Source organism: Arabidopsis thaliana, chromosome 2 (genome assembly GCF_000001735.4).
Source record: "Arabidopsis thaliana chromosome 2, partial sequence".
Classification (NCBI taxonomy): Eukaryota; Viridiplantae; Streptophyta; class Magnoliopsida; order Brassicales; family Brassicaceae; genus Arabidopsis; species Arabidopsis thaliana.
The window spans coordinates 7,428,431-7,441,077 of NC_003071.7; the positions used below are offsets into that span (position 1 = coordinate 7,428,431).

The 12,647-nt window shown below is 34.1% G+C and overlaps 3 protein-coding genes, 1 long non-coding RNA gene and 1 pseudogene across 5 annotated transcripts; 2 read left to right on the forward strand and 3 right to left on the reverse strand.

Annotated features, from left to right (window-relative positions):
- The first annotated feature begins 192 nt into the window (after positions 1 to 192).
- AT2G17064 lies at positions 193 to 1,486 on the forward strand (annotated as a pseudogene). The gene is made up of 2 exons: positions 193 to 566; positions 1,079 to 1,486.
- Positions 1,487 to 2,375: 889 nt separating this feature from the next.
- On the reverse strand, positions 2,376 to 3,509 carry AT2G17070 (hypothetical protein (DUF241)). Its single transcript, NM_127262.2, has one exon. The coding sequence runs from the start codon at positions 3,222 to 3,224 to the stop codon at positions 2,433 to 2,435; it is 792 nt and encodes a 263-aa protein (NP_179299.1). The 5' UTR covers positions 3,225 to 3,509; the 3' UTR covers positions 2,376 to 2,432.
- A 1,243-nt stretch (positions 3,510 to 4,752) lies between these two features.
- AT2G17080 (hypothetical protein (DUF241)) lies at positions 4,753 to 5,742 on the reverse strand. The gene has a single exon (NM_127263.2). It carries the CDS (start codon positions 5,685 to 5,687, stop codon positions 4,896 to 4,898), a length of 792 nt encoding a protein of 263 aa, NP_179300.1. The 5' UTR covers positions 5,688 to 5,742; the 3' UTR covers positions 4,753 to 4,895.
- Positions 5,743 to 6,488: 746 nt separating this feature from the next.
- Positions 6,489 to 8,884, reverse strand: SSP (kinase with tetratricopeptide repeat domain-containing protein). Its single transcript, NM_127264.2, has 9 exons — positions 8,593 to 8,884; positions 8,379 to 8,514; positions 8,054 to 8,187; positions 7,905 to 7,971; positions 7,749 to 7,834; positions 7,412 to 7,600; positions 7,169 to 7,330; positions 6,970 to 7,083; positions 6,489 to 6,891 (listed from the first exon to the last, which is right to left on the reverse strand). The coding sequence occupies exons 1-9, from the start codon at positions 8,866 to 8,868 to the stop codon at positions 6,658 to 6,660; spliced, it is 1,398 nt and encodes a 465-aa protein (NP_179301.1). The 5' UTR covers positions 8,869 to 8,884; the 3' UTR covers positions 6,489 to 6,657.
- A 3,354-nt stretch (positions 8,885 to 12,238) lies between these two features.
- On the forward strand, positions 12,239 to 12,591 carry AT2G06815. Its single transcript, NR_140173.1, has one exon. It is a non-coding gene; the product is annotated as an other RNA (long non-coding RNA).
- The last annotated feature ends 56 nt before the right edge of the window (positions 12,592 to 12,647 follow it).

Here is a 12,647-nt window from a genome sequence, read left to right on the forward strand (position 1 = left end):
CTTGAGAATCACATTCTTGAATCAGCATTGTATATGCCTTGTTCTTTGGCACATTGTATGTTCTTAAGAGTTCACATGAAATGTGAATTGCTTATAAATATTGACCTCAGAGGCAATGAGAAGGCAGAACAAACATCTTTAGCATGACTCTCAACATCTTCGCTTTAATAAATAACAAAAGAAAAACGGAAATTGGCTACATCCTTCGTTCGTTCTAAAAGTTTCCCATCTAGACCTCACCCACAACCTTCTCATGTCGATGAGCAGTTGTCTCGTTTGAGATCTTCTGAGGAAGCCTCAACATCTTCAAGCTTTCTTATCTTCCAAAGACTTGACAACCTTCAGGATCTACATGAAGCTCTTGACAAGCTTATTTACCTACTCTTCACACAACATGCTCTAGCTCAAGAACATATAACAGGAAAGCTGTTGAACAACTTCTTGATGGATCTATGAAGATCTTGGATTTGTGCAACATTTCCAAGGATGCGTTCTCGCAGATGAAAGAGGGTCTCATGGAAGTACAATCCATTCTAAGAAGAAAGCGTGGAGATATATCTTGAGACAGGGATATCAATTGGGAAGTCCAAGTCCAAATGGGCAATGTCCAAATGAGACCAAACCAAATAGGACTATGATGATATAAGTCCAAATAGAACATGTGTCCAAATAAGACCAACCCCAAATAGATCATGACTAATTGGACAACCCATGAAACCCAAATAATATGATTTTTTTATTTTCCGTCAAAACCGCAAAATTATATTTTCGTACAAAATCAAAGAATTGCATTTTTATGCATATTAGAAAATTACATTTTTCGCCAAAACAGTAAAATATTTTTTGTAATGAAAATGTCAGTATAAACCCTAATTTTTAAAGAAATAAGGAAAAAAAATTCCTCTAAAATTAGTAACCCTAATTTTTAAGGTTTATTGGACGACCATGTCCAGATGGGTTCGCCTATTTGTTTGCGGGCTAAAATGGGCTTTTAGCCCATAATAGCCGCTTTGAATTTGGGCGTGACCATTATAATTTGGACTGGTCTAGCTAGCTCATGGTCATAAAGCCCATTTGAGAGGTCAAGAAATACTTAGCCATAAGAAGATCCCTCAAGAAGTCATTCCAAAAAGTCGTTAGGAGTTTGAAACTCAAACAAGACCAACAGTGCAACGTCGAATCTTTTGCTATGTTTGTAGAAGCAGAAACTGTTACAATGCCTCTTTTTGATTCTCTGTTCTGCTTCGTGTCTGGATCAAAGACTTGTGACAGATGGTCGCTAAGGAACAAGAAAAAGGTTTCAAGTGAGATGCAAGCAAAAGAATTCACCAAGGTTGACTCTGATTTCCAATCCGAGAAGACCTTGAAGATGGAGGATGTTCAGAACCTAGTGTCATGCATTCAATATCTTGAAGATGGACTTGAATCACTTTCAAAGTCATTGATTAAATGCAGAGTCTCATTTCTTAACATCTTAGGCCACTAATGGCTCCAAATTTTGTACAGATTTATATGACAGAAACAGTTAATACATTAAGATTTCTCATATAATTTTGCGTTTCTTAAGTTGATTCTATTATCAGTCCTGAATCCAAAAAAACAAGACGTCACCTAATCAAGACTTCTACCATTGACATCTGAATTCTCCCAAAAAATTACAGTTTAATCTTCGTGCGGTAATAAGTAATTAAAGTTGTTAACTTAAATCAACCATATTACAGCGCCAAGATTCCTCATTATAATACTACAAGCATCTCTGAATCCACACGTTTTCAGCAATAATAGCTCTGTTCATGTCTAAATTGTGGGAGACAATGGAAATGATTCAACAGAAAAAATAAGTACACCGTGTGATTTTCACATGTCAAAACCAATGAATAAGGATCTTGTCTGTATTATATTCTTGAAAACAGACTTTCACAAATATGAGACATTGTTATAAAGTCACTCGTGCTTAAAGTAAAGCCACATAGGTAATTTTTAAACATGGCAATTTAAGAAAGCTTTCTGAATGAATATTAGACAGACAAGATCCTTATTCGTCGATTTTTGACATGTGAAACCTCACGGAGACTTTATAGTTTTATCTCTTAAATATGGTTTCTAGAATATAATCACATCAAATGTTTCCCACCATAGAGACAAGAACAGAGTTATATTGCAAAGAACGTGTGAAATGCAAAAAACTTCACCAATAATGATTCGAGACAGCGTCAATTAGGTGGATTGAAGTTATTAACGTAATTTGTGTTACCATGAAGTTAAAACTGTAATATTTTGGAATTAAAAGAATTTTCTGATTTCTTGTTTCTAGAATGAATAATTTGTTATATGATGACTAAAGAGTTAATGATAAAAGAAATAAGATGTTTGGAACTGAGACTTGAATTTGTTTCTATTAGCTTTTCTTTTCTGTACAAAATTGTAGGCTTTTAATGGCCAAAGCTGTTAAGAATTGAAACTCTGTATTTGATCAAAGACTTAGATAATGATTCTAGTCCATCTTCGAAATCTTGAATGCATGACTCTAGGATCTGAACGTCCTCCATTTTCAAAGTCTTCTCGGATTGGAACTCGGAGTCAACCTTGGTGAATTCGTTTTCTTGTGCTTCACATGTAATTTTCTTCTTGTTCATTAGCTTTGAGACGACTGACCATTTGCTACAAGTCTTTGATCCAGACATGTAGCTAAAGAGAGAATCAAACATAGCAATTGTAACAGCTTCTGCTTCTCCAAACACAGCCAAAGATTTGTCCTTGTTGTCTTCTGCTTGTGCAGCCTTGAGGGACTTTTGTACTTTCTGGAATGTCTTCTTGAAGGACTTTCTTGAGGCTAAGTATTTCTTCACCTCTCCTGATAGATCTCCGCGCTTTCTTCTTAGAATAGATTGGATCTCCATGAGACCTTCTTTCATCTGCGACAAAGCATCCTTGGATATGTTGCACACATCCAATATCTTGAGAGATCCATCAAGAAGTTGCTCAACGTCTTTCTTGTTCTTCTCTTGACCGAGAGCCTGTTGTGTAACGGGTAGGCGAATAAGCTTGTCAAGAGACTCATGTAGTTCTTGAAGGTTGTCAAGTCTTTGACAGATAGAAGAGCTTGAAGATGTTGAGGTTTCCTCAGAAGATCTTAATCTGGCCAACTGCTCATCAACATGAGCGGCTTGTGGGTGAGGTATCGAGGGGTAACTGTGAGATCGAACGTGGAAGGAGACAGCCATTTTTATTGATATTAGACTCTTTGTTATTGATCAAGAAGATTATGTTGAGAGAGATAAAGATGTTTGTTCTGCCTTCTCAATACCTCTCCGGTCAATACATATATACACCATCAAGAAAGAGAGGCAAGAGGAATCTCTGAGGGTGGTTAAACAATTGGAATCAAGATCTCCGCCATATCAGTTCTCTGTCTCTCTCCAACTATCCTCACAGCTCAATTCTCTATTTACTTAATGCACGAGCGGCTACTTATCGACATAGCTGGCTTGTCTGCTATTGAAACTCACCCTTATATCTGTCCTATGAATTTTCTAGAGTACACAAAAAACAATTTAGATAATGCTTAATCAAAGACTAAAATGTAAACATAAAAATGGAACAGCAAATAAATAGTAAGGCAAAATTTTAAAAACAATTTTTGTAGAAAGCTTTTGATAAAGAACAGTTTGTAGAAAGTTACATGAAAACATCAATAAACCAAATTTGTTAAATTTTTATTCTTTACGTAGTTTTTGCCATGTTACGTGGTCTGTTGTAATAGAAGAAGTTTTTTTTTTTTTTTTAAATGTAATATGCCATGATATGACACGCTTGCATCGCATTAGGGTTAATGAGTAATAATCAAGAAACTGTATTTAAAATCAACTGTCATAATAATAATAGTGGTTTGGTGGAGCGAGCGGTAAGATCCGTAGTTAATGGCATGTGAACAAATCGTGTTGAGTTTCAAGAAATAAACATGAATTTTCCAAAGTTAAAATGTGAATTTCAAGTGTCGAAAGATTGTGCAACTTTTTGAAAGATTATAACGACCAATATTTTTGAAAGATTTGGTCAGTACACAAGGCAAGAGCGGCAGGAAGAATCTTGGCAGTTAAACTAATGAACCCTTAACAAAGATCTCCAATAATAATAATTAGCTAAGTGTCTCCCTCCAACACTATTTTCAAAGCTGGCTTGTCTTCTATTGAAGGCAATGAATGTCACTCGTGTAAATCTCAGGCCTATCTTCAAAGGAATCAAATAATATTTTTCGAAGTTTCGAGTAGAAAATGCCATTGGACAGTGCAAAGACAAAGCTGATCAAAGAGTCAGGTACCCATAAGGGCCATAATGGCAAGTTTTATAATCTTTAAAAATGTCTTACCGCACGAGCACTCTCAATAGTTTCTATCAATTACAGGTTGGCTTGGTCCCCTCCCTCATTTTTTTCTGAATAGTTTATTAGTCTCTCCGTGTGAGCTATATAACCTGTTTCCAGTACCGCACACGCTTGCATCATATGATTAAGCATATTGTGACAACTGTGATATTGATGAATTAGCGGCAAGATCCGTATCCGTAGATCACGGCATGTGAACACATCCTTAATAGATCATGAGATAGAAACTATGTAAAACTTTTTTGGTCATTTTAAAATTTTGAACAAACGTGTAGAGATTCAGAGTTGTCACATGATATATTAAGCAAGCACATGTTCTATGTCTTCGGGCCGTTAAAAAAAGGTTTCACCATTAGAATACTCTATGAATTTTATAACAAGATTGAGATGATTTGGTTGCTTGATATGAGATGGGAAGAGATATAACAAGAACAAAGTCATATAAGAAAAAATGTCTTTGTTATTTTGATGATCCTTTTTACATTATCTTACTCTACAAAATTTGTAGGCATTAGTGGCCTAAGATGTTAAGAAATGAGACTCTGTATTTAATCAATGACTTTGAAAGTGATTCAAGTCCATCTTCAAGATCTTGAATGCATGACTCTAGGTTCTGAACATCATCCATCTTCAAGGTCTTTTCGGATTGAAATTCGGAATCAACCTTCGTGAATTCGTTTTCTTGCGCTTCACATGTAACTTTCTTCTTGTTCATTAGCTTTGAGACGACTGACCATTTACTACAAGTCTTTGATCCAGACATGTAGCTAAGGAGAGAATCAAACAGAGAAAGTGTAATAGCTTCTGCTTCTCCAAAGACAGCCAAAGTGTCATCGTTGTTGTCTTCAGCTTGTGTAACCTTCAAAGACTTTTGTACTTTCTGGAATGACTTCTTAAGAGATTTTCTTGAGGTTAAGTATTTCTTGACTTCTTCCGATAGATCACCACGCTTTCTTCTTAGAATTGATTGGATCTCCATGAGACCCTCTTTCATCTCTGACAAAGCATCCTTGGAAATGTTGCACAAATCCAAGATCCTGAGGGATCCATCAAGAAGCTGTTCAACGGCTTTCTTGTTATGCTCTTGAGAAAGAGCCTGTTGTGTGACAGGTCGGCTGATAAGCTTGTCAAGAGACTCATGTAGTTCTTGAAGGTTGTCAAGCCTTTGGCAGATAGAAGAGCTGGAAGATGATGAGGCTTGCTCGGAAGATCTCAAACGGGCCAACTGCTCATCCACATGAGCAGCTTGTGGGTGAGATCTTGAGGGGAAGCTGTTAGATCGAACGTGGAAGGAGACTGCCATTTTTTGCTTTGTTTTGTTATTTGTTCTTGAGAGAGTTAAGATGTTTGTTCTGCCTTCTCATTGCCTCCCCGGCCTTACATATATATACACCACAAAGGAAGAGAGAACAAGAGGAATCTTTTGGTGCTTAAATAATTCATATCATTAATTAGATGTTTGTGCGATACACCTTTTACTAGGTGACAAGAGGCATCTCATGTAATATAAAACTAATGGATCAAGATCTCCGTTATATCAGTTCTATGTCTCTCTCTAACCATCATCACAGCTCAACACTTCATTAAGATCAAGTTCCTTATTTTATTTTTTGCACGAGTGACAATTAAGACATTGTCTCTTATGTGTCTGAGCTAAATCAGTTTTTTTATGGAGTACAATGAGCTGTGAGTGCATGGTTGGAGAAGATTACAATAATAGCTCTCAAATTTATATGCATGTAATACAACCTCCATATCCCAACCTTGGATATATCTTGTCTCCTTTTTTTCTCAACAACCACAAGACGTGTGAGTATGGAGATATCCCGCAAAACGTAAAATGACTAAAATGTGTGACAAACTTTGACACATCTTGTACTTGACTTATAATGATTCTTGACAAGAGGGTCGCTAACATTGTCTTTGTCTCTAATCAGTTTCATGATACATTTAACCTTTGTTATAGATTAAGCAGAGTAATCTCTGAGCAATCTCCATAGCCAAACATTGGATCTTTCCACACAAAAATAAAGTAAATTAAATGCAAGAAGACTTTATTTCTCTATATACATAAACCCTATCTCAAAACTGGTCTTGGCAAAAGGGAGATTCACACCAGCAAAAAAAAAAGTTTCAAATTCTTTAAATTCTTAGTTCAAAATTTACACAAGACTCCTCAATCAGAAACAAAAAAAAAAATGTCAAGAATAAATGCCACTTTTTATCCTAAAAGAAATAGAAAATGAAATATGAAAGACTCTTTCTCATTGTTACTATTTCTTTACTTCAAGAAGAGCTGCTTCTTTCAAAGTATCAGCAGAATCAGTGTTCATGTCGAGTTTGGCTAATGCCACAGACTGCAAGTAGAAGGCGGTTGGCCAATCAGGAAACACTCCCTGTGCATGCATCCCATCGAGGAGGGCCTTTTCTGGCTCATCGCAGAATAGATAGCTTAGACTACGCCTTGCGTAAACACTTGGGTATACCAATGACCTCTCTTCAACGAACTGTGGACAAAAAACAAAAACAAAGTTAAAAATAGAGATTCTACTAATATGCATGATAAGGCGGAGAATGTTAACTACCTGAGAATAACAGGCAATAGCGGTTTTGAAGTCTTGCTCTACGAAGGCTCGATCACCGTTTCTTCGAACATCTTGAAGTTCTTTCACCTCTTGTATCCATTCTTCGAAAGATAACTTAGCTCATGAAAAGATTAAAGTAAAGTAAGATCTTTGATCCCAAACTAGTTGTACAAGTTTAACTTGATGATAGTTTGGTTACCTCGATGATATCCTTGTCATCATCATATCCTGCCAAGACCAAGATTGAATGAATCGATGCGAGGTCCATTCTCAAACAAGCCTCTCCTAGTGGCGAAAGATTACTTGACGATGATGCATCCTTCTCTTGGTTTGTCATTTCAACAACTTCATATGATGGAGCCTACAAGCAAGAAGATCGACTCCAACATAAATGCGAGATAAAAGATCAAGAATTCAATTATGGATGCAATGAGCTCCTTACTTCTGTTCTAGTTTGCAAGGTTTCAAGCGTTGCAACAATCTCTTTTGTGTTGGGACTCTCTTGACCCTCGTACTTCAAACATTGAGAGGCGAGTTTATAAACTACGTTAGCTTCATCTATGGAGAACTTCCCCTTCAGGTATGGATCCATCAACTTAAACACATTCTTTCGATGTATCATCTCAGGAGCCTAGAAACATATATAAGAATTAATTGGCTTGTCTTGCAAGAAAATGACAATGCTAGATAAGCCTTATGATTACAATTACAAAGTCAAGATGAACTGTTGATCCAAAACCCTAAAAAAGCAAAGAGACAACTTGAGCATAATCATTTACGTGGCTTGGAGGAATTTGCTTTCCACTTAGAAGATTCACAAGGACAGTACCAAATCGGTATATCACATTTTCAGGGTTCACACTTCCTACAATGATAAAATAAACATCACATTAATTCTTATAATAAATCTGAAGAGAGAAACGCTAATTAATTACCTGTTGTAATTTGATCATTATTAATCTCCTTCATCAAGCCGAAACAAGAAAGACATGCATCACCATCCTTCCACATCCATTAAAACAATTATGACATTTTAGAGACCACACGAGAAGGCATATAGATGAAAAGGATTCCTCTTCTATACCTCATCAAACAAAACCTTGTAAGCGCTTAAGTTATTGTATGATGCAAAGCCTGCAGTGTTGCAATAATCCAATGCTTCAGCTACAAAATAGGCGACTCTTAACCTAATAGACCAATCCATGGTTTGATATTTCCCTGTGATACAAAACAAAAAATGCTAGCAAGTTCTGATTCAATCGGGTTTCTACGACTACAAGCATATACATTGATATGAACCATGCACACATCATGTCATATAACCCAACAACGAAACAACCTCTATATCATCAAATCCACAAACCCTAAAATGTGAAAATAAAATAAGGTATGAAGAGAATGAATCATACGCTGGAATAAACGCTTCGCAAGAGTATCATTAGCCATGAAATCTGCAACAAGAAACCTTTTATCTCCATCACAGCAATATCCAATCAAATTTACGAGTCTCTTGTGTCTTAACTTCCCTACTCTTTGTGCCTCTTCCTATAAAACCCCATCAAATAAGATCAATAACCGCCACAAAAATGATAAGCATTTTCAGACAAAACAAAAGCTACGTACCAAAAATAGTTTAGGATCAGACCAAGCCATGTTATTAAATCTCTTGATAGCGACGAAACCACCGTTTTGCAAACGTCCTTTAAAGACAACATCGGAGGTTTGATCTGAAACGATGTTTTCGGGACTAAAATGATTTGTGGCCGTCTTGAGAGCGGAAAAAGAGAATTTTGTCAATGGTGGATCTTCTCCTCCGCCGTTTCTAGGTTCGGAAGAAGCATCGGTCGTGTGGTCTTGAACAGGATCTACTGTTGAAGATAGTGAGTAACAACAACCCATCAGATTCTTCAGCGGGCAAAAGAAGAGTGTCAAATGTATTCCTTATTGTATATTTGATTCCTTGTTTGGTCTTTTGTGACGTTTGACTCCGAGGTTTAAGTGTCTCTTTGTTGTCAAGACAAAGAGTGATATTATGACAATTAATTATTCTCGTGCCAAAATTGAAAGACCTTTCTTTTTTGTCACTCAAGGGTTTTTAAGTTCTTATTTTTCTACTAAATGATCATCCATGTTACGCGCTTCTTTGTTTTTTTAAAGCTTTCGACTGCAATTTTTTTGTTAATTTAGAGATTTTTATTTTTTTCACTTAAATTTACGTTAGGTTTTATGTTTTTTCATATCTTGAATACATTTTAACCAAATATTCATTTACTAGAAAGAAAAAAAATTCGAGTTGAGATGTAGATATATATCTTTGTTAAAAATGTTTTTGCCTATTTGAGATGTTTATGAATATGTGTAGAATTGAAAGTAAGACTTTGAAAGTCAATTGTAATGTGGTAAAAAGTTGAATATGAATAAATGTTTTGGCTATCCAATATTTAACAAATAAGGTAATCTTATAAATGTAAAAGAATGAAAAAAAAAAAAAAATCTTATTCTTACAAAATGATATTAGGTAATGTTATAATTTTTTCTTAAAAAACATTTTTTAGAGTCAAGATTAAACTTTATTATTCAAAATTTAGATAGCATAAAATAGCATAGAATCACGTTCTCTTTTGTATTCTATCAGATAAATAAAATGTTATAACATATCATTCTATATTGACCTATATAAAAAAAAAAATTGTTCTCACGTATAGATCACATATTTAAATAAAAAATAAAAAAAATATTGTTCGTTTAATATCTTAAACCACATTATATCCAGACAAAAAAAGATTCTAGATAATAAAATTGTAAGATTAAATCTACATATATGAAGAAGTCGACTAATATGGAGGAGGGTATACATTTTTCTCGCATAACAAAAGGAAAATAAATAATAATTTACTCATGGTCAGCAGAAATTATTTTTGAAGGGGGCAACAATCTAGTGCCCACACTCATAATTTGGGGAAACAGGGAATTTTTGGGGTTCATAATTTGGTTCGCGAGATCAATGTTTGGCAAAGGAAATTTATTGACGCTGATTTTAGGTGGATACCAAGAGCTTGTAACAAGGCAGTATATCGATTAGCTAAATAACCCTTTCCTGACAATGTCCAATTTGTATCTCATTTCTTTGTTCCAAAGTTCCTTGTATAAAATCTTCTATAAGGATCACTCAAATTCATTCTAGTAAAGTAAGCAGTTGCTGGAAAAAAAAACAAAAAACATTAAGTTCCCAAAACAATGTAATTTCTACATAGTTTGACTAAATGGTTATCCTAGTTTTTTTTTTTTTCATCACGTGTGGATCAACTCTTATCTATTTTGGAATATAATTTTTCATGTCATAAGTTTCATGGTAGTTAGTTCTTCTTATGTTAATTATTTTCATTTATTCTGTTTGAAGCATATTATATATGGTTGATAATTTTTTGTGTATTACTCTATTACAAAATAAAAGTAATTTTTTTTTTTGGGTAAAAGGCTAAAGGTTATCAAGTAACTTGTTTGACATGCTTTAATTTTATTTTCCGTCCATACTCTTACATTTTTAATAATAACTAGGATTTAACCCGTAGTATACCACGGAACAAATATTTTATTTATATATAATAATATTAAATTTTACGGTTTTTGTTTTATATTAATGTTATAAATTTTATATTAATGTTGTAACTAAAAAAGTTGGTGATGATAAAATAATAAAATAAATATTTAACCTGTGTTATATCAATTTAAACCTGTCATGCTATATTTCATATCAATCCAAACCCGTCCCGTTATATTTTTTGTCTCATGATATTTTAATATTTTTATAAATTTAAATATTAGTTGTGGAATTGGTTGTGATTGTTATTTTATGCTGAAAAAGTTATGGACTTTGAATTCCATGGAATATTCAAACCAAGATAAAGAATGTTTTTAGGTGCACATATAATTGGATTTCCTCATTTTACGGGATCAAAAATGTATTTTGGTTTGTTTCACAATGTTTGTTTTAATTTATTGCCAAAATTTAATACAAATAATTCAAATAGTTTAAAATTTTTGGTTGTTTTAAGATATAGTGAATATTGTAGGTGAGATAAGGAGAATATAATTTATTGTGTTTTGCTTGACATATGAGATTGTCATATAATTTATTGTGTTTCGCTTGACATATGAGATATAGTGAATCCTTTTAGTTTGTTACACAGTTAATTGCCACAAAAAATATCTAACCATTAATTAAGAAAAAATCAAATAATTAAAATCTAGTGGCAGCCATTGTAAATAAATCCCAACTTCAGGATTTATTTCACAAAATGGCTGCAAAAATGTATATGTAGATTAATTCATACTATTTTTACTTAGTAACTCAAAATTTATGGATTAATTCTGAAAAAAAAACACAAAAAAAAAACTTGTTCATTGTTTGATGCGGCATTTGCTAAAGTGTTTATAAGATTTGGTACTTTATTTTCCTTTGAATTATCGATTTTATCCTTCTCAACCTACCAAGTACATCAAAATTTCAATTTGCAAACTCCATCTAAATCAAAAATTTGTGGTTTGAGAGGAAGGCATATCTAGAGGAGGAGGAGGAGCCATCTGCATCGTTTGAGTTGGAATTTAGTGGTCGAGGAAGAAAGATCTCGGCAAGGAAGCTCGGGATCAAATAATTCTTTAACGATTCTATCGCGTTATCTGATTTTTGATTTGACAATTTTCCACATCAATTAGATAATATTCACAAAAGAATTGAGATTTTTTAAGTTAATTTAGAGTTGCCTTTAAAAAAATACATGCATGTATACACAAAACCAAAACCAAAAATTCACTCATAAATCCGTGATGTTTGTTGTTTAGGTTCCCAATATACTATCACATAAGGGTTTAGATTCCGTGATTAAAAGTCATTTAAAATTTCTGAAAAAAAATAAAAGAAGAAAAACGACGAAGAAGAGAAGAAGAGAAGAAGTTGGGGAACGAAAAAGAAAAAGAAGATACAAGGGCAAAATAGTTCATCTATATACAAATAAGTACCCATTTTCGTAAGCCGATTGAAAATTTTTCTTTCTCTAATATTTGGGCTAAAAAGTACCCAAAACAAAAGCCCCCATAATTTATACTCTTGTTATAAATAAATTGTTGAATATGTAATTTCCCTAATAATACAACAGCTATTTATTTTTCAGTAACTTTATTTCCTAATAATTCATGAATGCAAAGGAGGTACTAAAATCACATAGCAAAGGTAAAAGTTCATTTGCAACTAAACAAAAGCCCCCCCCCCCCCCCCATCTCTAAAATATCTCCAAGCAAACTAAAGAATCGCCCTCAAAGGTAAAAGTTCAGTTGCAATTGTCATCAGAAAAAAATCCAATATCAAATTTTTTTCCTAGAAATCCTTATGTGCCCGTCATCTCCTTTTCCCCGTCCATATGATTCTTGCGCCTCCCAAAAGGCTCTGCCATTTGCATCAATGCCAAAACCTCTAAGCAGTACTATATGTCCTCTATCCTCATACTTTCTTCAAGGAGACTTTCATATTCATCAAAATCATCTTCAACATCAGGTTCAGGATCATGATAATCCTCATACTTGTGCAAAGTGACTTCAAGAGCTCTGTATCTTGGGACATTTGCAGTTTCCTTACAGTTTTTCGCAAATCGAAAAAGCAATGGATTCTCACTTTCTAAGAG